The sequence below is a fragment of the Schistocerca nitens genome, chromosome 6 (assembly GCF_023898315.1).
Source record: "Schistocerca nitens isolate TAMUIC-IGC-003100 chromosome 6, iqSchNite1.1, whole genome shotgun sequence".
In the NCBI taxonomy this organism is placed as follows: Eukaryota; Metazoa; Arthropoda; class Insecta; order Orthoptera; family Acrididae; genus Schistocerca; species Schistocerca nitens.
The window spans coordinates 187173787-187196206 of record NC_064619.1 but is presented as its reverse complement, the minus strand read 5'-3'; the positions used below and the strand labels follow the sequence as shown (position 1 = coordinate 187196206).

The 22420-nt window shown below is 43.4% G+C and overlaps 1 protein-coding gene across 8 annotated transcripts in view; it reads right to left on the bottom strand.

Moving 5' to 3' along the window:
• Positions 1–22420, bottom strand: part of LOC126262260 (uncharacterized) — a 232410-nt gene that overhangs the window by 5672 nt on the left and 204318 nt on the right. For all 8 annotated transcript variants that reach the window (XM_049958751.1, XM_049958749.1, XM_049958754.1 and 5 more), the window contains 2 exons: positions 14917–15494; positions 6221–6433 (listed from right to left, as the gene is read on the bottom strand). In XM_049958751.1, the coding sequence (XP_049814708.1) occupies positions 6221–6433; positions 14917–15453 (750 nt within the window). In that variant the 5' untranslated portion in view covers positions 15454–15494. The remainder of the gene's footprint in view (positions 1–6220; positions 6434–14916; positions 15495–22420) is intronic.

Sequence of the window (22420 nt, the reverse complement as noted above, 5' to 3'; positions counted from 1 at the left end):
AATTGAAGGTGTCAGGGACAAACTGGGTGAGAAATTTTATCTACTAATTGTAAAGCACACATGTCACAGTTATGAAGCAACCGTGCCACAGGCACAGGGTAGAGGAGTGGCAGGACATGTAAGGTTAGTAGAAGTTCAGACATGTGTGAGACAGGATTGCAGACAATTTCAGTTATTAAATCTGCACACTGAGCAAGCAGTAATGAACACTAAGAGAAAATTCGGAAAGAGAACTGAAATTCCGAGAGTATAAATAAAGTTTCAGAGGTTGGCGAAGAAATTGTAATTCTGTCAGTGATGGTAAAGTCTTTGCAAGAGCACTTGAATGGGTTGAATGATGACCTGAAATGGCATAATAACATGAACTTCAAAAATAATGAAACAAGATAAATGGAATGTATAGCCGGGCCGCTGAAACATTGCACTTGACGTTTGCGTATGAAGTTGGCAGCGTAACAGAGTAACAAGTGAAGAACGATAGGCGCTAGGCGTTCAGCGTAGGGCGCCAGCCAATCACAGCGCAGTGAGCACTGCTGTTACTCACGTGCTGTGACGTCAAAGTTCCCGCGTTGCCGGCTTTGTTTGGTGAATGTGTATACAACGTGAATTGTATGTTGTTTACCGCGTGTTTTCGTTGTACTGTGTGCTATATCGTTGTGACTTTTGTAACGTTGTGAGTGTACATACTTGGAAAATGCCACCGAAAAGACTTCGTTCACCAAGTGACAATCCTTTGCGTCGAGGGGTGCCGCTAAACAGCCAGGCACTGGAGTTGCTCCGCAGAACTCGTGAGTTTTACGAGCAGGAGAAAAACTACGTAAGCATTCATGGACAGCCATCAATTCCTGCCGACAAAGTGGTGGAACGTACGTCGAAAACTCTTGGTATTAGTGCAAGAACCGTAGTAAGTAAGGGAGTATTACTACAAAACTTGGACGATACTGAAGTGAGCCGTAATGATTCCGAGCTGTCTGGATCAAATAATACATTTTTATCAACCCCGGGAAAGAAGAAAAAGCGGCCTAGTCCTATCACAGATTCAGATTCTTTCCAGACGAATGCAATTCGTAGGCATGTTTATGCTTACTACAGCAGAAAAGAGTATCCGACTGTAGGTAAGTTATTAATCTCTTTAAAAGAAAGTGAACTCTTCAGGGGTGGTAAAACATCACTAAAAATTGTGCTAAAAAATATGGGTTTCCGTTACAAAACGCTAGACGGACGCCAAGTACTGTTAGAGAGGGCACATATTGTTACCGCTCGTAGCATTTTCTTGCACAAAATTGTGGGCAGAGACATTCATTCCATAATTTGGCTAGACGAAACGTGGGTTAATGCCGGGGAAGCTGTCAGTAAATGTTGGACGGATAACACACCCAGCAGTAGCGGCCATCAGCCGACGGGAAGAGGAGCTAGATTAATTGTGGTCCATGCAGGCTCCTCCAGTGGTTTTGTTCCTGACGCACTTTTAGTTTTTAGATCAAAAAAGACTGGTGATTACCATGAAGATATGGATCACACACGATTTGTTGAGTGGTTCAGGAACCTTTTAAAACAATTTCCTGTCCCTACAACAATTGTAATGGACAATGCTCCATATCATTCGGTGATACAGAACAAAGCCCCAACCACAAATGATCGGAAAGAAGTTATGGTGCAGTGGTTACAGGCTCGAAATATTGCAGCGGATATGAGTATGACAAAGGTTCTGTTATATTCTCTTGTTAAAGAAAATAAGCCTACGACACCTACATATGTAGTAGACGAAATTGCCAAGGAGCAGGGTCATACTGTAATAAGGCTGCCACCATATCACTGCCATTTCAACCCTATTGAGTTAATATGGAGTGATGTAAAAATGTATGTAAGGAACAACAACAAGTCATTTACAACAACAGAGGTGGAAAAGCTGTTGCGTGAAGCTCTTGTGACTGTGGATGCAGCCTCATGGAGAAAAAAAGTAGAGCACGTCGAGAAGCTTATACGAGCAGCACAGACAATAGAAGGCATTATCAGTGGCCATGAACAATTAATGATTTGTCTTGCTGATGACGACGATGAAGACGGTTTTGGCGATGAATCGGACAACAGTGACGATGGCGAGCTGGATGGAATTGCGCCATTATCGCTGTAAATTGGTGAGTGAAAAATTGCAAATATTGGTTATTTATTGCAATCTCGGTTATTATTTATTTTGTAAACTACGTACATTATTGATTTTAAAGTACCAGTCGTCAGATGCTTGTTTTTTGTATTTCTTTGCTCCGTTATCGAAAGGGTGCGCATCGTTGTGCTTTTACATGCATTATTATACGGTTTACTTCCTGTCATTGTAGTACAACTAAAAACGAGTTTTTATATACACTGTAATTGCTCAATCGCTTGCATTTACGAGACGCGACGGGAAACTGTATCGTCTGCTGTGTGTATAGAGGCTGCTGTTGCAACATCGCTATTACAGTATAGCCAACCTAACTAGACAAAAAGCGAACTGTCAAGTGCAATGTTTCGCCGGCGGAGGTATAGTAGAGTTAAACCAGGTGACGCTGATAGAATCTGATCAAGAAATAGAGTACTAAAGGTTATTTGGACAATACAACACCGGACGACAGAAAAAAGAGGATTTAAAAGTCAGACTGGTTCAGCAAGAAAAAAATTTTCTATAATAAATGTGTTACTATATAAATAAATGTCAGTGATAGGAACTCTTTTCTGATAGTATTTGTCTGGCTTCTAACCCTGCACACGGATGATACACTGTTCAATACAAGCTTCTGAAATGTGGTGCTTAAGAAGAACATATAAGATTAGATGCGAAGATTGGATAACAAGTGAGACGGTACTGGATCACACTGGGGAGGGAAATGTTTATGACGTGAACTTTATCAGAAGAAGGTATTAGTTGATAACACACATTCAGAGGGTCGAAGGATGAAGGAGTTGTCCCTTTGGTCAGAGAGGGAGGGACAGGGAGAGGGAGAGGGGAAGAGAGAGAGTGTGTGTGTGTTTCTTGAGATGGTGAGGATTAAAATGTCAGGAGGAGACCAACGCATGAATACAGCAAGCAGGTGCAAATATCCATTTGCCAGATTGCAGTAGTTATTGAGAGATAAGGAAGCTTCCACAATACAGATTAGCGTGGAGAGCCGCATCAAACAAGCTTTGAAGTGAGGACCACAGCAGCAGTCTGATGGAGTGTATGGCAGGGAGTACATACCAACCACATTTGCCTTTCCTTTTTCTGTTCAACTTGCAGAGCAGGAAGAATATGAATTTGCTCCTCCACATTCACCATAACATCAATTTAGTTCTTATTGTCCTTGCAAGCAGGATATACTGTAACAGCAGTACAGTCCATTTAGCGCATGCATCCTTGAGTGTGTCCATGTAGAAAGTTGCAGGTTAGAACACTAACGACGGGCTAAATGAGAAGTACATGAATCATGAATGGACTTCTTACACCGAGCTGGCGTAAGGTCAAAAGAAGGTAATCAGTAAGGTAACTTCTTATGCAGTAATTCTGAACTAGTGTAAGTTTGTTCGAACAGTACACGGATGTACTGCCGGTCCATAGCGTCCAACGAACACAATATTTCGGCGATCAGACATGTCGCCATCATCAGGTGCGCTGACGAACTGAGCTCTTGGGCGGCCGTCTTCAATCCCCTACCCTCGCGAGGCATTCACTCTGCGGTCCACGCCCGCGCGTCAGCGGTCGGTGAGACGCTGGCGTCGGCGTCTGTGGCGGCGTCGGTGTAATTGTTTCGTCCACCCTTGTCACCCGTTCGTTTCCTTTACTGAACATCTTTTTAATTAGACTCAGTGCTGGTTCCCATGTCCTACTGAGGTTGTAACCGCAATCTCGGCTGATGAGACCGTAAGTGTAAGTTTGACTAATATCGAAGTTAATTGGTATAAATGTATGGGAGATACAAACAAAACACCTTTCTCGCCTTCTTCTCGCCATATGGCCCGCCACGAATTCCTCTCTAGTGTCAACCTATTCATCTCTGAGTAGCACTTGCTTCACATGATGTCAACTTCAGATTGTTATGGCGTATCCTGGAACAGACACAGACTCAGGGCACAATTTAGTAACGATAAAGAATACATTGAAATTTAAGAGACTAGTTAGGAAGCACCAACACGCAAACGAATGGAACAGGAAGTACTACAATATGAGGAGATACACTTCCAGTTTTCTGAGGCTATAGATACTGCAATAATTAATAGCTCAGTAGGCAGTCCAACTGATGAAGAATGAACAGCTCTAAAAATGGCAATAACAGAAGCTGGAAAGAAAAACATAGGTAAAAGGAAGGTAACTGTGGAGAAAATATATGTAACAGAAGAAATACTTCAGTTGATCGACGAAAGAAGAAAGTACAATAATGTTTATGGAAATTTTGGAGTACAGAAATACAAGTCACTTAGGAATATACTAAGTAAGAAGTGCGGGAAAGCTAAGGCAAAATGGCTGCATGAAGAATGTGAAGAAATGAAAAAAAAAATATTTCTCGGAAGGACTGATTCTGCATACAGAACAACTGTCACTGAAATTAAGCAAGGGCAGTAACATTAAGAGTGCAATGGGAGCTCCATTGTAAAATGCATATGAGAGTGTGGATAGGTGGAAAGACTACACTGAAGGCCTCTGACACTGGGACGACTTGTCTGATAAAATGACAGAAGAAACAGGAGTCGATAGGGAAGACGAAGGAGATCCAGTATTAGAATCAGAATTTGAAAGAGCTTTAGAAGACCTGGGATCGAATAAAGCATGAGACATAGGTAGCATACCATCGGAATTTCTAAAGTCGTTGGGGAAATGGCAACAAAACGGCTTGGTGTGTAGAATCTGTGAGACTGGCAACAGACGAACAGACTTTTGAAAAGACACCATCCACAGAATTACAAAGATTTCAAGAGCCAACAAGTGCAAGAATTATTGCACAATCAGCTTAACAGCTCATGCTTCCAAGTTGCTGACAAGAATAATATACAGAAGAATGGGAAAGAAAACTGAGGATTTGTTGGACGATTGTCAGTTTGGTTTTAGGAAAAGTAAAGGCATCAGAGAGGCAATTCTGACATTACGCTCGATAATGGCGGCACAATCGAAGAAAAATCAAGACACGTTCATAGGGTGTATCAAACTGGAAAAAGCGTTCAACGACGTTATATGGTGGAAGGTGTTCGAAATTCTAAGAAAAACGGGGGTAAGCTGTGGGGAGAAATGGGTAATATATAATATGTACAATCATCAAGACAGAACAATGAGACTGGAAGATCAAGAACGAAGTGCTTGGATTAAAAATTGTGCTAGACAGAGATGTAGTCCTTTGTCCCTACTGTTCAGTCTACACATCTAAAAAGCAATGAAGAAAATAAAAGCTGAAGAGTGGGATTAAAATTCAAGGTGAAAGGGTATCAATGATATGATTCGATGAAGACAATGCTATTGTCACTGAGTGTCAGGAAGTATTACAGAAACTGTTTGACGGAATGTGCAGTCTAATGAGTACAGTATGTGGACTGAGAGTAAACCGAAGAAAGACTGAAGTAGTGAGAAGTGCCATAAATGAGAACAGCACGAAAGTTAACATTAGGATTGACGGTCATGAAGTATCTGAAGTTAAGAAATTCTGCAATCTAAGCAGCAAAACAGCCCCCGGTAGTCGAAGCGAGGATGACATAGAGAGACCACTAGAACTGGCATAAAGGGATTTCCTGGCCAAGAGGGAGTCTAGTGGTATCGAGCTTAAGCCTTAATTTGGGGACGAAATTTCTGATAATGTACGTTTGCAGTACAGCATTGTATGGTAGTGAAACATGGACTGTGGAAAACCCACAACGGAAGAGAATCAGAGCACTTTAGATGTGGTGCTATAGACGGATGTCGAAATTAAGTGAACTGATGTGATAAGAAATGAAGAGGATCGCTGCAGACTCGAGGAAGAAAGGAATATATGGAAAGCACTGCCAATGAGAAGAGACAGGATGATAAGTCATGTGTTCCGACATTGGGGAATAACTTCCCTGGTACTAGAGGGACTTTTAGAGGAAGATAGAGATTAGAATACACCCAGCATATAATTGAGGACGTAGGTTGCAAGAAGACGAAATGTTTGGCACGGAACAGGAATTCGTAGTGGGCCGCATCAAACCAGTCGGAAGACTGATGACCAAAAATAAATAAATACATACAGTAAGATGTTACCTGACGGTCGCTCAAGGGGTTGACAGTTTGGCCGTGATTACCACGGTCCAACAGCGATGTACCACTGCGTGCCGCGCCGTAGAGGCCGCTAACAGCTCCACAAGCACCAGCTACCGCCATCACTGGTCCTAACGGGGTCACCATACCGAGGAGATACACACCAGTCGCCCCTAGCGCAGCCACAGTGCTGGCCTTATCCACTGCTTCAACCACCTGTAAACACAATGAAATTTCAACATTTGGTGCTGTCTTTTTCATTTAGTGTCAATGATTATACACTGTGTGATATCAAAAGTATCTGGACACCTCCAAAAACATACGTTTTTCGTGTTATGTGCATTGTGCTGCCACCTACTGCCAGGTACTCCATATCAGCGGCCTCAGTAGTCTTTAGACCTCGTGAGAGAGCAGAATGGGGCGCTCCGCGGAACTCTCGCACTTCGAACGTGGTCACGTGATTGAATGTCACTTTTGTCATACGTCTGTGCGTCAGATTTCCACACTCCTAAAGATCCTTAGGTCCACTGTTTCCGACGTGATAGTGAAGTGAAAACGTGAAGGGACACGTACACCACAAAAGCGTACAGGCCGACCTTGTCTGTTGACTGACAGACTGCCGACAGTTGAAGTGGGTCGTAATGTGTAATAAGCAGACCATCTATCCAGATCATCACATACGAATTCCTAACTGCATCATGATGCACTGAAAGTACTATGATAGTTAGGCTGCAGGTGAGAAAATTTGGATTTCATGGTCGAGCGGCTGCTCATAAGCCACACATCACGCCAGTGAATGCCAAAAGACGCCGCGCTTGGTGTAAGGAGCGTGAACATTGGACGATTGAACAGTGGAAAAAACATTGTGCGGAGTGACGAATCACGGTACACAATGTGGCGATGCGATGGCAGGGTGTGGGTATAGCGAATGCCCGGTGAACGTCATCTGCCAGCGTGTGTAGTGCCGACTGTAAAATTCGGAGGCGGTGGTGTTATGGTGTGGTGGTGTTTTTCATTGAGGGGGCTTACACCCACTGTCGTTTTGCGTGGCACTATCACAGCACAGGCCTACGTTGATGTTTCAAGCACCTTCTTGCTTTCCACTGTTGAAGAGAAATTCGGGGATGGTGATTGCATCTTTCAACACGATCGAGCACCTGTTCATACTGCACGGCCTGTGGCGTAGTGATTACACGACATTAACACCCCTGTAATTGACTGGCCTGCACAGAGTCCCGACCTGAATCCTACAGAACACCTTTGGGATGTTTTGCAATGCCGACTTCGTGCCAGGCCTCACCGACCGACATCGATACCTCTCCTCAGTGCAGCACTCCGTGAAGAATGCTGCCATTCCTCAAGAGACCTTCCAGCTCCTGGTTGAATGTATGCCTGAGAGAGTGGAAGCTGTCATGAGGGCCAAGGATGGGCCAACACCATATTGAATTCCAGCATTACCGATGGATGGCGCTACGAACGTTTTAGTCTTTTCAGCCAGGTGTCCGGATACTTTTGATCCCACAGTGTATTACTCCGTCGATGTTTATGGTGCTATCTTCAATACGACCATCTACTGGTATGTTCTCACGGTAGATTACTTTCTAGTGCGTTACATTTTGACTTTTCTGTGGGAAATCCCAGCAGAATCCTAAGAGCATCTGGTAGAAATCAGCCTACATCTCCCAATGAGTGAGTGTATAGTCCTGACCGACTCTCAGCTTGGACTAAGAGGCAAGCGCTTCGACCAGGAGGAGTTTTGGAAGCACTGGGAACCAGGTAAGCAGATATTTTTCGTCACAACGACAAGACGGTTGAAATAGAATGTTTAACGTGGTTGACCACCAAATTTAGAGTAATAAATTTATATACGTCGGATCACAAGCCCAGGTGTGATCCCAAAGTTGTCGGCAATCGCCATGTAAAATTTTATGAAGTGTCCTTAGCCACGGAGTGACGATTACCAAATGGGTTAACTGCAGTATAGAACGACAAAATGGATCGCGTGTCTGCCCACGTGCAGGACTGCTTAGGTGTTTTAAACCCTAACAAACGATATTTACGATGTGGCTCTTCACACTCTCCGCCAATCACAACCTTGCATTGTCAGCTAACAAACAACTGCTGTATGGCAACAGTTTACTGTGTGTCTATTGAGGTAATAGTCTTATATTCTATTTGACTGCTGACTTTGAATGCTTTCCTGGAAAAAGGAGAGCTATAACTTACGGTAAGGACAGTACACACATCCATGTCCCAGGGAGGACTCGAACCTCCGACGGGGGGAGCCGCGCGAACTGTGGCAAGGCGCCCTAGACAGCGTGAATCGTGGCAAGGCGCCCAAGACCTCACGGCTATCCCGCGTGGCGCAGAGCCATCTGCCTCTAAACTTAAATGGATCTGTGTTAAAAGACGACAGGAAGTAGATGCAGTGATCGTTTGACAGGGAGAGAAGGAGTTTTTGTTGCAGGTCATTTATGAAGCATTTAACCATTTTTTTCTATTGTTGTCTTGGGGTGCATCAGTTGTATGGTACAGTCTGCGATCGACTCGTATACAATTCTGTGTTTCGTGTGCAACTTGCAGACTATCTAACTGCGATCGTTAACAGCAAACCCCTCCAAATCACAGTCATCAGAGGACTTCAATCTCCTGTGTGATGAAATATGTCTATCAGTGGAAAACCTGTTTCGGTAGCCTCCTCTAGACGAATGAAGATGCATATGAAATAGCCCATTTCTCTGCGAAATCTTGGACGAACGAAGATGCATGTGAAATAGTCCACTTCTGTGCGACATCTTGGACGTAAATCGAGTCTTCGCTTTCATATTGGTAAGTCTTACTACACTTTTCATGTTCATACTATTCTAAATGCATGCAAGTGCATGATCAGGGAGAGGGCCAAAAAAAAAGGCTCAAATGGCTCTGAGCACTATGGGACTTAACATCAGAGGTCATCAGCGCCTTGAACTTAGAGCTACTTAAACCTAACTAACCTAAGGACATCACACACATCCATGCCCGAGGCAGGATTCGAACCTGCGACCGTAGCGGTCGCGCGATTCCAGACTGATGCGCCTAGAACCGGTCGGCCACACCGCCTGCCAGAGAGGGCAAGTCCTTGGAATTTTTTATCAGCTTGGTAATATGCGCAAATAGTCTCTTAGAAAATTAAACAGCACATGGGTATGTTAGCAACATGACGATTTACATATGGAAAACTGCGGAAAAAATATAGAAGATGACATAAAACCCGTAAAATTCGAGGAGAACCTGCTATAACCACGAAAAATTGATGCGAGATACATAAAAACTGAGAGAATTACGGTGACATACGTAAAATCACGAAAACCTGGTGAAATTATGAAATTGGCTGAAAATACATAAAACCAGGGACAAATAACTTGAGAAAAGTACCGAGCAAAATCAATAAAATTGTGTGTTCTGGAGGAAGACGGTAGACTGATGCTGCTTATACACATCTCAGTGGTGAAAACAGGAGGCGTTATAGAGATATGACATCAAGACAAAACGTCAGTATTATCCCGCACATAAGCAATACACCCTACCATCGGACCATGATTTCTGTGTGCAAGAGGAAGTTTATAGAGGGTGGTGCTAAACTGCGGTGGGACCGTTACATCTCCTCTGGCTCCTGATCGTGGAGCTGATTTGCTCATAAGATATCACTGTTTCTTTGTATGCATTTACAGCTGGCGACGATCATTTTATAGGGCTGCTGTGAACATACCATAATTTCTGAACTGTAGTCAGGCTTGACCTTAGTACTGCTCTTGAAACCTATGTAGTACTTGTGTTACAAAGAATCGCTGTTTTCTTTGGTGTGCATGGTAGTAGTTTTATCAAAAAAAATGGTTCAAATGGCTCTGAGCACTATGGGACTCAACTGCTGTGGTCATAAGTCCCCTAGAACTTAGAACTACTTAAACCTAACTAACCTAAGGACATCACACACATCCATGCCCGAGGCAGGATTCGAACCTGCGACCGTAGCAGTCGCACGGTTCCGCACTGCGCGCCTAGAACCGCGAGACCACCGCGGCCGGCTGTAGTTTTATCACTTTACAGTTTGTCAGGATAATTTCTCGTAGAGATACTTGCATGGAGAATGTATGTCACGCTCTGGGAATATATTTCTTGCTTTGAAATATTAAAAGCGTTGTATTCCGCATGACTAATAGGTCGGAAGCCACACCGCTCTAGCGTTATAGCGTGTTTTAAGAGCAGAACCGTATAGCTTTAGGAATACATGTGTTAATGTTCCACGATCGTTTCTCTCTTACCAATACCTTCTTGGTACTGACCCCAGATACTAGAATAATACTTTACTTAATTACTTCTTTGGACGTATTTTACAAGATCTGTATCTTTACAAACAGCAGAGAAAGATGAGCAAGAGAGATCCAGTCCCTGGAATAAATATTTTTTTATACATAAACACACCCTCTGCTATGTAAATGAATTTCCTATCTTGAGATCCCTCTCCTCTCCATCAAAGAACCGCCAGTTTCAAGATGAAGGTGGAGGGGGGGGGGGGGCATGGGAGCGGAGCGTTTGAGGATTTACCAGAAGCAGAGGGGTTAACTAATTTAACAATTTAATCAATTAGTCGATTAACTCAGGCCTGAAAGTGTAACTTGTAAGGTTCTTCTTACGTGAAGAAGACATTTTTACCAGTTTTCATAAATTATTGTCTCTTACTGATGTACTCACGATAGTTAGGAAGTGCTGTAGTTCGTAGTGGGCCATGAATCGGAGAGCATTTCCCACGCTGGCTGACTAGGTGACGAAGCGACCATATGTCGCGCGTAGTGGGGTGGGGCTCGGCGCTGGACCGTAGCAACAAGCGTTAGCTTGAGAAACATACATGACGGGAAGTACCGCCATCTTGGTGCCAAAGTCACCGATTTTGTTTATTTTTATTTAATAATTACAGTCATTTATGACAACATGAATACTAGGAGGAGCCTCTGGATGTTTAAAGCTATTTATCATAATTTTGCCTCGAAATCCACGAACTGTAACGAAACTAGTAAGAGATACGGACTGCGCGCCAAAGTCAGCAGCCGGCGTTAAGAGCTCTTCCTGTCTTGTTCGATGGTAGCCATGCTCTCGGTTACGAGTAGTTTGTGACATGAGTGTTTCATTATTGATCTAACAGGAATAAAAGTGATATTACGAGATTCTGAATGTTAATTTCGAGTAAATAGATACCCCAAAGTTGACCGACAGCAGTTTCAGATAATTAGCTTCCACCGACAGAGACATCCAATGCGCCAATGAAGAATCTGCACGGGACGACATTTACGAGAGCTGCACCGCGCACAGGTAGGAGGAAATCCGACGACACGACCCACCAAGGCGGATCAAGGAAGGTCCGACTTACTCTCAAATTCCGGGTGGAAATGCTGACCAGTCAAACTATACGTCACATATACCACCCTCTACGGACTCGCGGCTGAGTAATAACAGTATCAGTGTAGAAGCGAGCGGATCTTGCAACCTGTATCAGTGATGGGGAGGGGGCGCAGGGTTGGAGAGTTCCAGAGGGGTTGGTAGGAGGAGGGGAAAGGGGTGGGTGGAGGTTTCTCAGAAGGACAGATTATCCACAGGGGGTCAAATCCACTTAGCAGAACCATATGTTAAGGAAGAACAATAGATTGTCCCTGAAGGTATAGTTGCCTCTGATGTAGGCAGCCCAAACTAACAAATTGTCCCACTACTGACAACCCCTCATTACAGATGTCGGACGTCGTAGGCTGGGCAGACTGGTAAAACAGGACAGACGGCGAACAGTAGTGGAACTAAGATCACACTTTAATGTTGGGCAGAGTACGTAAGTACGTATGTATCTGAACACACAGTCCACGACCACTCCTAACTATGGACTTCAGCAACCGACGACACAAGCATGTGCCAACACTAATACCCCGAAATCGGTAATTACGGCTGAAATGGGCGTGACCATCGACTCTGGACGCTGGCGCAGTGGCATAGCGTTGCTTGGTTGGTGAAACCCGACATCTTCTCCATCATACCGATGGAAGGACGCGAATCCGTCATGTTCCAGGAGAAGAGCTCCTTGTCACATGAACTGCAGGACGGGCCAATCTGCCGGCAGCTGTATTATCTTCTGGGGATTATTTACGTGGGTAACCATGGGGCAAGTGGAGCTGGTGGGAGGCACCATGACAGCCAAGGAGTATCGTACACTGGTTCCAGATAACATAAACCCCTTGACAACGAACATGTTTCCCAACAACAGCGGCATTTTTCAACAAGGTAATGCGCCATGTCACAAGTCCTGGAGAGTGATGGAGTGGTTGGAGGAACACTGTGACGAGTACCAATCGAGTTCGATTCCCGGCGGGGTCAGGGATTTTCTCTGCCTCGTGATGACTGGGTGTTGGTAAGCGAACATATTCTAGCTTTTTTTTATGGAGAGGGAGATAAGGAGACAATGGCACTGGGAGAGGAATATAGAGAAGGACAAAGTGTAAGTTGGTGAGAGCAAGTGATAATGAGAGGCAGTCTATGACAACGAGAACGATAAAGAGGGAGATGGTGACAGAGAGTGAGAACATAAAGCAGCCGTGGGAACGAATGAATGAGACCGTGGCAGTTAGAGAGAGCAATAGGGAGACAAAAAATGGCTGTGAGCACTATGGGACTTAACACCTATGGTCATCAGTCCCCTGGAACTTAGAACTACTTAAACCTAACTAACCTAAGGACAGCACACAACACCCAGTCATCACGAGGCAGAGAAAATCCCTGACCCCGCCGGGAATCGAACCCGGGAACCCGGGCGTGGGAAGCGAGAACGCTACCGCACGACCACGAGCTGCGGACAATAGGGAGACAGTGACAGGGAGAAGAGGCAGTACTAATAGTAGTACAGTAGTCGCAGGACACAATGAAAGACACTGTGGCACACGATACAGTGACAGAGAGACACAACGAGATAGTGACAATGAGTTGGACTGAATAAGAGAGTGGGAATGGACAAGTGGGAGTGAATGGGTACGAGCGACTTATTGCATTGGACCAGCGGGTGTGAGCGAGTTACAATTACGGGCACTTGTGGGAGTGAGAGGTGAGTTGCATGTCAAAAAAGTGCGAGTATTTCTGCACGCCAAAATTTTTGTAAAAAATTTTGAAGTTGTTGTAAGTAGAATGAGGCGGCTGATAACTCCACTTTTCAGTCAGAGTCTTTTAAACAGGAGCATATTCGTCCTTTTTGTCCTCCCAATAGCATTTTCCCGCTATTATGTACAGTTGGAATTTAAATGACCTAGTGGGGGGATAACATTCAGATCTTGCGATTTGCTGTTGATCTCTTCATTTATGGAGACCGAGAGATTCTGACATAGGACAACTAAAGGAAATATCCAATCTTTTCTGCTAAATAGTAGTAAGGCCTCGATCTGAATATTCACTAGACACAGACGTGCAGACTCGACTAAAATAAAACGAGGCCCATACACATTTTAAGTCAAGAAAACTATCACGTATCTAGGCTTGTAAACGGAACAGAAACTTACATAGAGCCCACGTGTTGGAAGAGTAACAGAGAAATGTGTGAAAGAGCATTAAATATCTTACGAGCAGTTACGAATATTGCCTGGGGGGCTGACCCCAATGAGACTAAGAATTTATCGAGCACTTATCCGTGCCTACCTGAACTAATTAACTGTCAGCTGTGGTTCTGCAGGTTCGAATTCTGCCTCGGGCATGGATGTGTGTGTTGTCCTTAGGTTAGTTAGGTTTAAGTAGTTCTAAGTTCTGGGGGACTGATGACCATAGCTGTTAAGTCTCATAGTGCTCAGAGCCATTTGAACCATTTTTGAAGTACCAATCGATGTTGTCGGCCCCCAATTTGCCAGATCTGAAATCTATCGGGCACATCGGGTACGTGGTTGAACGTGGCGTCAGAGCTCATTGCACCCTTACCCGGAACTTACACAGGAATTAGTTGACTTGCATGTGATGATGTGGGGCCAGTTCCCTCCAGCGACCTACCCCGACCTCATTGCTTCCATGCCACGACGCGTCACCACTGTTATCCGTGCCAAAAGTGGGCATACCAGCTGTTAGGCAGGTGGTCACAAAGCTCTGACTGATCACTGTATATAACCACAGTTACCTCTTCCATATACTTGTGTGCACCTCAGCCTCCCCAACCCTCTCTCCCCCAACTGCTTTTTCCCCTTCCCCTTGTATACAGAGTTCTCCACTCAGGTTCTCTTGTTTCCTAACAGCCATCGTCTGTTTCATTTCAATCTTCTTCTCTTTCATTATCCCTTCCATTTCTTATAATACCAAAAAAGGCTTCAACTGTGCTAAACTGATCAATCTCCTTCTTAATGCCTCCAGTATTTTGTTATCACCCTTATTATTAACATTACTACTGTTATTAATAATATAATTAACAACAACAATAACAATAATAATAAAGCAAATTATTATTACTGTGACGTATGTAATATTTTTAATGTACCTACTTCCCGTTCAGATGTAAGAGATGTAACCCTAATTTGGTCAGGCTAAATAAGCAATAAATAAATAAGTAAATAAATAAAAACAAGAAGTTCTTGTAGACAAGCAGATTAATGCAACAATATAATGATAATTACGTTAACTACAAAAGTGAAGCAGGAACAGTAAAGGAGTATGTTTACCTTCTTGCTGGGTTGTGCTGCAGGTGTTATGCCCCACCCTAGTTGCACTTTGTCGTCGTCGTCGCCACTGTATATTCCGTTGAGAGGCCAGCAAAATTTTCCTTCGGGTAATTCATTAGATTTCAAGTAATCCTGCCACGAAGAATAGACGCGGCAATTCGTATCCACGAATTTCCACTTGGATTTCGTGAGCAATATTCGAAATACGGGATACTGCAGCACCTGCTTCTCGTATTCCACGAAGACAAATATAATGGCCATATCAAGTTGATCTCTCTCTTCCGTCTTCTCCTTGTTTACGTCTCTTATGAAGTCGACGACAGCCTTCATGGTTTTGTACTTGTTCTTACTGTATCCAGTGTGGGCGTTATCACATTTCGATTCTTCGTCTGGTATGCCACACATGGCGTAACCAACTTTTCTATGCAGTATCAGCAGTCCCCTACTCGTGTTTGTTTCGTACGCACAGGCGTCCCCCAACAGCTCGTAGTATCGCTGCTGGTCTTCAGTTGGATCCCTGCTCCACCCGGACGCCATTGTACGCAATACTGCCTTCAGGGAACGTCTGCTACGTTTACCTGCAAGTAGAGAACACCAACTAATTAGTATATTTGTAATAATTTCACTCAGGTTTGCAGAATGTGCACAGACTGCCTTAAAATGGTACGACCGCGCATCTTCTTGTTACTATAAACGCAGTAAATCTTCTGTAGCTGAAGCAAACACATGGAGATCATAAGCTCACATTAGTTGTGAAAAAAAAAAAACACTTTTCCACGTCAGTATACGGCCGCGGTGGAAGGTTAAACTGTGCTGTAGGGTTTCTTCCCAGTTTTCGCATTGTTTACGCACATTGCATCAGTTTGCTACATTCGTCTGTCTCCGAAGAACGTCTGTGCTCTCATATCCCAAGCTCAGTGGTCTGTTGGCAGTTCCCACTTTCCACCAGCTGTCAATTACGGAGACGTTAAGCTGGTACTCTATATTGTTGGCCACCGAAAGTAACTTACAGAACGGAGTAAAACTCAGTCTTCGTAGTGAAGACGGTGCGATACTAGGTGACACAACACTACGCAGCACAAAATACAGGGTGCATGGTGCAGGGTGCATGGTCTCAGAAAGGAAAGGAAACAAGAATCACAAACGGAAAACCTGTACTGGCGTTTAAAGCAATCACCTTTAGGTACCTTTAGGTACAACACACTTCCGAGATCTGTAAAGGGACGTCCTCCTCTAGCATTAATTTCCCTCAACAGTAGCAGCCGATACCAGCAATATTTTTCGAATTTTGGCAGGTCAATGTTATCTCAGATGTTTTTTCTAAAAATCTCATGTAGTTTTATACACAATATTTTATATATCAAGCTCAAATTTATGAAAAGGAGCTACTTTATTTTCGTTGTTACAATCGATATCTACTAGCTCTAAATTGCATCAGTATTTTAGTAACATTTGAAATTACGAAAAACTTGGCACACTTAAAATTTCTATTATTAATTAAGCAGTCTACTACTGTTTATAATGTTTATTTCTGGATTCATTTACGAACTAATAATCGAACTTAATGGAAATTCATTTCTCAAGAAAAACTGTAAAAACATTGGAATATTGTTATTACCACAGAATGAAGTCGTAGTAAGCATGCCTCTGATGTGATCGGACGTATTTTTGTATTTCGGGCGAAAAATGTAATTTAGACTTTGTTAATGTGAAAATTCAAGAGACTGTGTGATGTATTAAGATTAGACAAAATAAATTAACGTAAAAACAAAAATTCAGCAACGACATTCCTCAAAATTATTGAGATCAACTGAACCACGAGAACCTAAAATGTGACATCTAGACAAGAGCAACTGGAGAAAAGATAAGTAAACTAAAAAATTTTTTCTAATCTTACTCCTGTCAAATCTTTAGAAAAAAACAGAAAAACTTAGCACATTGGTGAACAACAGCAGCAAACAAAACGGAGAGGTAGATGACACATCAGTTTGTGAAGTCAACAAACGCTTATCTTGCAAGTTCTCGAAGCACCTTGGTAACGCATTGTTGGATGTCCTTAACGTCTGCAACGTTTTTTTAACAACTGTGCTTAGTCTGTCTTTGCTTATGTTTAGCTCTTCTGCTGTCGCTCTCGTTGGATGTTGACACAAACGCAGCTCTTCCTCGACACCGTCTTTTCCGCCTCCAATACGCTTGAACGACACACACACACACACTCCTCTTTCTCACAGCTTCAACAACGTGCTCTTGGACTACCATTTCTTGTGTCCCCGTCGCCGGTTTCCCTAATTTGAAACGAAACTTCATGTTAAGGCGTTGCACCTTTTTGCGCTCCATGCATGAGTGTGATGGATGCCTGTAGATTATCGTCGGCTGTCTTTGAGAATGATAGCAGAGTATGCACTACTGTTCCCGGACATTCACGGACGTTGAGGATATCCGAAAACGCGCGACCACGGTGCTTCCAGCACTGCACAAGCAGCATTCGCTGAGGGCTTCCAATCGCTTTACAGCCGATGTCGGAGGTGTGTAGCAGCTATTGGTGATGACTTCACAGGACAGTAAAGGTATTTTGTTAGTAGCTCTTTTTTTCCTTTATTTTCTGAGGCCAGTCACCGAACTTTTCAGATGCACCTTGTAGCTTGCAGCTTATTGTAAGGCTGATATATTACAGATTATTTGCTACGACAAGGAGTATAACTGGGAAGGTGAAGTACCCAGGACCCAAACTGCAGCAGTAACCACTGAAGATTTAGATGCCGCATATAAAGGTTTCTTAAGTTTCCAGTTAATAGTGAGTTACCAGTTATCTATTATTAACGGTCTGCTGTGCACGGAGACTTTGCGAGCCGAACGCACCACATCAGAAAATTAATCTCGCTCTTGAATGTGCAATAGTGAAAGCCAAACGTACTTCAAAACAAAGGTGAAGAAGCAGTTGGAAGATTTTCACTAAACAACCACCAATCACAGAAATTTTTCAGGAAATTAAACGCTTCGCCAACAGAGGGAGGACTACGTGACGGGAATCCCAGACCACAACAAAGGTGTGAGAATACGAGGCACGAGCGTTTGCAGTCGTATCCCCTCACAGACACGGGCGATGCATTATTGCATGCGAAACGTACAGCACCGGGTCCTGACAATATTAGCTACTATAATAAATGCGTATCTCACACCAATGGGAAACCACCACCTAATCAGTATCTCCAATGAAGTATGGGATCAATCCGTCGTTGCCCACTGTATGAATCTAGCAAGAATAGTAACAGTTAAGAAAGAAGACAAGGACAGAAATAAAGCTGAATCCCATAGATCGATAACGTTGATGTCCACACGCAAAATATTAGAAAGTACGATTACGTATAGATTGGGATGGTGGGTGAAAAAAGACAGGCATTCTGTCGCCATAGCAACTTTGGTTTAGAAGAGGAAAGGGGACAGAAAAGTTCTGACCGACATTCGCAAGTTCCTAAGCGAAAAGTAAATGCTTATTGGCAGTTTTCACAGGTATATCTAACGCCTACTACAGTGTAGCACTACCGAGATTAACACATAAGCTGCTTAACCTTGGTGTGTCCAACAGATTTGATCAAAATCTACAATAAGTGTTATCAAACCGACAAATCATCATCAGAAATGGCCTACAGACAATCGGATCGCAGACGACAAGCACTGTCTTACCCCCCCAGATTTCATTTTGTCCCCATCGCTTTTCAATCGGCACTCAAGTGGCAGAAAGGGCAAACAGTATGTTCCAAAACGCCGCACGTAAAAACGGCACTTTGCCGGGGCTCATACTTCGGGTTTTATTGGTGACAGAAAGATAGGGTCAAAGTATTTTGGATATCCCTTGGGCTAGGGACCGTTCATATACTGAAAAGAAGGATCGTATTACTGCAACTATCCGACAAAACATGGTCAAAATTTGAATATTCCACACGTCCTCCAAATTAGGCAAATGGTGAAATCGGTTGGTTCTTTTTGCATTAGATGTGGTCTATGGTGCACCTTAGGGGGCTTATGGAGGTACCATTTAGTTCGTGTGTGGCTCCTGACAAAATCCGAAAAAACCCTTTTTTACCATTTTTCCGACATCAGCAGCGGATATCTAAATAACTAACAGCAAAAAACCGCTCAAATTTTAATGGTACATACTCTAGAGATTTATCTAGAAGGACCATCTTCCCGTTTTCATAAATCTTTATCCAACATCGAGAAACACCCCATAAAATATTGTTTTATGCACCGAAATCGAGCCGCGGATGTCAGTACGGTTACGCACAGCAAAATCCTCTGAAATTTTGCGATTTATTCCTAAGACGCCGTTCGCGAAATACAGAGGTTCAAAGTTACCCTACTTATATACGTAAAATTCGGTGTGAGGCGGAAACGTAGTTTATAAAGTGACGTAGCACAGAGAAACATGCTGTGAAGAAGAGCTCTGGGAACCCCGTGTTGTAGTACTCAAGCACATGTGAAATTTCTGTGCAAATAAAATACGGACTGAGATGCAAAATTTGTTTTGCATCTCAATTTTAAATTTCACATAAATATACTGTCAAAATTTTGCTTGCACATAAAGCTCTTCTCATATGAGCAGCATGCCCAGCTGTGGCACGGAAAATAAGCGAAGCCGCGGGAAGATGCTCCTATCGGAGCACAAAAAATGCGAATATGTTCCTGTTTATTTAGAAGACTGACTAAAATGTTGGGTACTAGCTTCCTCATTCTAGCTTCTACTTTAAAAATTTCCCATAGGTTTTGGTAAGCGAACATATTCTAGCTTTTTTTATGGAGAGGGAGATAAGGAGACAATGGCACTGGGAGAGGAATATAGAGAAGGACAAAGTGTAAGTGGGTGAGAGCAAGTGATAATGAGAGGCAGTCTATGACAACGAGAACGATAAAGAGGGAGATGGTGACAGAGAGTGAGAACATAAAGCAGCCGTGGGAACGAATGAATGAGACCGTGGCAGTTAGAGATTGCAATAGGGAGACAGTGACAGGGAGAAGAGGCAGTACTAGTAGAAGTACAGTAGTAGCAGGACAAAATGAAAGACACTGTGGCACACGATACAGTGACAGAGAGACACAACGAGATAGTGACAATGAGTTGGACTGAATAAGAGAGTGAGAATGGACAAGTGGGAGTGAATGGGTACGAGCGACTTACTGCATTGGACCAGCGGGTGTGAGCGAGTTACAATTACGGGCACTTGTGGGAGTGAGAGATGAGTTGCATGTCAAAAAAGTGCGAGTATTTCTGCATGCCAAAATTTTTGGAAAAAATTTTGAAGTTGTTGAAAGTAGAATGAGGCGGCTGATAACTCCACTTTTCAGTCAGAGTCATTTAAACAGGAGCATATTCGTCCTTTTTGTCCTCCCAATAGCATTTTCCCACTATTATGTACAGGGCTATTACAAATGATTGAAGCGATTTCATAAATTCACTGTAGCTCCATTCATTGACATATGGTCACGACACACTACAGATACGTAGAAAAACTCATAAAGTTTTGTTCGGTTGAAGCCGCACTTCAGGTTTCTGCCGCCAGAGCGCTCGAGAGCTCAGTGAGACAAAATGGCGACAGGGGCCGAGAAAGCGTATGTCGTGCTTGAAATGCACTCACATCAGTCAGTCATAACAGTGCAACGACACTTCAGGACGAAGTTCAACAAAGATCCACCAACTGATAACTCCATTCGGCGATGGTATGCGCAGTTTAAGGCTTCTGGATGCCTCTGTAAGGGGAAATCAACGGGTCGGCCTGAAGTGAGCGAAGAAACGGTTGAACGCGTGCGGGCAAGTTTCACGCGTAGCCCGCGGAAGTCGACGAATAAAGCAAGCAGGGAGCTAAACGTACCACAGCCGACGGTTCGGAAAATCTTACGGAAAAGTCTAAAGCAGAAGCCTTACCGTTTACAATTGCTACAAGCCCTGACACCCGATGACAAAGTCAAACGCTTTGAATTTTCGGCGTGGTTGCAACAGCTCATGGAAGAGGATGCGTTCAGTGGAAACTTGTTTTCAGTGATGAAGCAACATTTTTTCTTAATGGTGAAGTGAACAGACACAATGTGCGAATCTGGGCGGTAGAGAATCCTCACGCATTCTTGCAGCAAATTCGCAATTCACCAAAAGTTAACGTGTTTTGTGCAATCTCACGGTTTAAAGTTTACGGCCCCTTTTTCTTCTGCGAAAACAACGTTGCAGGACACGTGTATCTGGACATGCTGGAAAAGTGGCTCATGCCACAACTGGAGACCGACAGCGCCGACTTCATCTTTCGACAGGATGGTGCTCCACCGCACCGATGGATCGGTCGTGGTGGAGATCATGTCATGGCCTCCACGCTCTCCCGACTTAACCCCATGCGATTTCTTTCTGTGGGGTTATGTGAAAGATTCAGTGTTTAAACCTCCTCTACCAAGAAACGTGCCAGAACTGCGAGCTCGCATCAACGGTGCTTTCGAACTCATTGATGGGGACATGCTGCGCCGAGAGTGGGAGAACTTGATTAACGGCTTGATGTCTGCCGAATCACTAAAAGGGCACATATCGAACATTTGTGAATGCCTAAAAAAACTTTTTGAGTTTTTGTATGTGTGTGCAAAGCATTGTGAAAATATCTCAAATAATAAAGTTATTGTAGAGCTGCGAAATCGCTTCAATCATTTGTAATAACGCTGTACAGTTGGAATTTAAATGACCTAGTGGGGGGATGACATTCAGATCTTGCGATTTGCTGTTGATCTCTTCATTTATGGAGACAGAGAGATTCTGACATAGGACAACTAAAGGAGATATCCAAACTTTTCTGCTAAATAGTAGTAAGGCCTCGATCTGAATATTCACTAGACACAGACGTGCAGACTCGACTAAAATAAAACGAGGCCCATACACATTTTAAGTCAAGAAAACTATCACGTATCTAGGCTTGGAAACGGAACAGAAACTTACATAGAGCCCACGTGTTGGAAGAGTAACAGAGAAATGTGTGTAAGAGCATTAAATATCCTACGAGCAGTTACAAATATTGCCTGGGGGGGTGACCCCAATGAGACTAAGAATTTATCGAGCACTTATCCGTGCCTACCTGAACTAATTAAGTGACAGCTATGGTTCTGCAGGTTCGAATCCTGCCTCGGGCATGGATGTGTGTGATGTCCTTAGGTTAGTTAGGTTTAAGTAGTTCTAAGTTCTAGGGGACTGATGACCTCAGAAGTTAAGTCCCATAGTGCTCAGAGCCATTTGAACCATTTAGCCATGGTTCTGCAAATAAGGCCACTCTATTTAAATTGGACAAAAATATTAAGGGCTCTGAATGTGCGTCGATGTTGGTGCTATGAAACAGATACCAACAAATACACTGTTATGAGAGACATCAGAAACACACCCACACCTTCGATGGCGTTATCCCAGAAACATAATAACGGATCTTGGCTATACAGAATATATGGACGGTGGCAACAATTATTTTACGCTATTAGATAAACACGG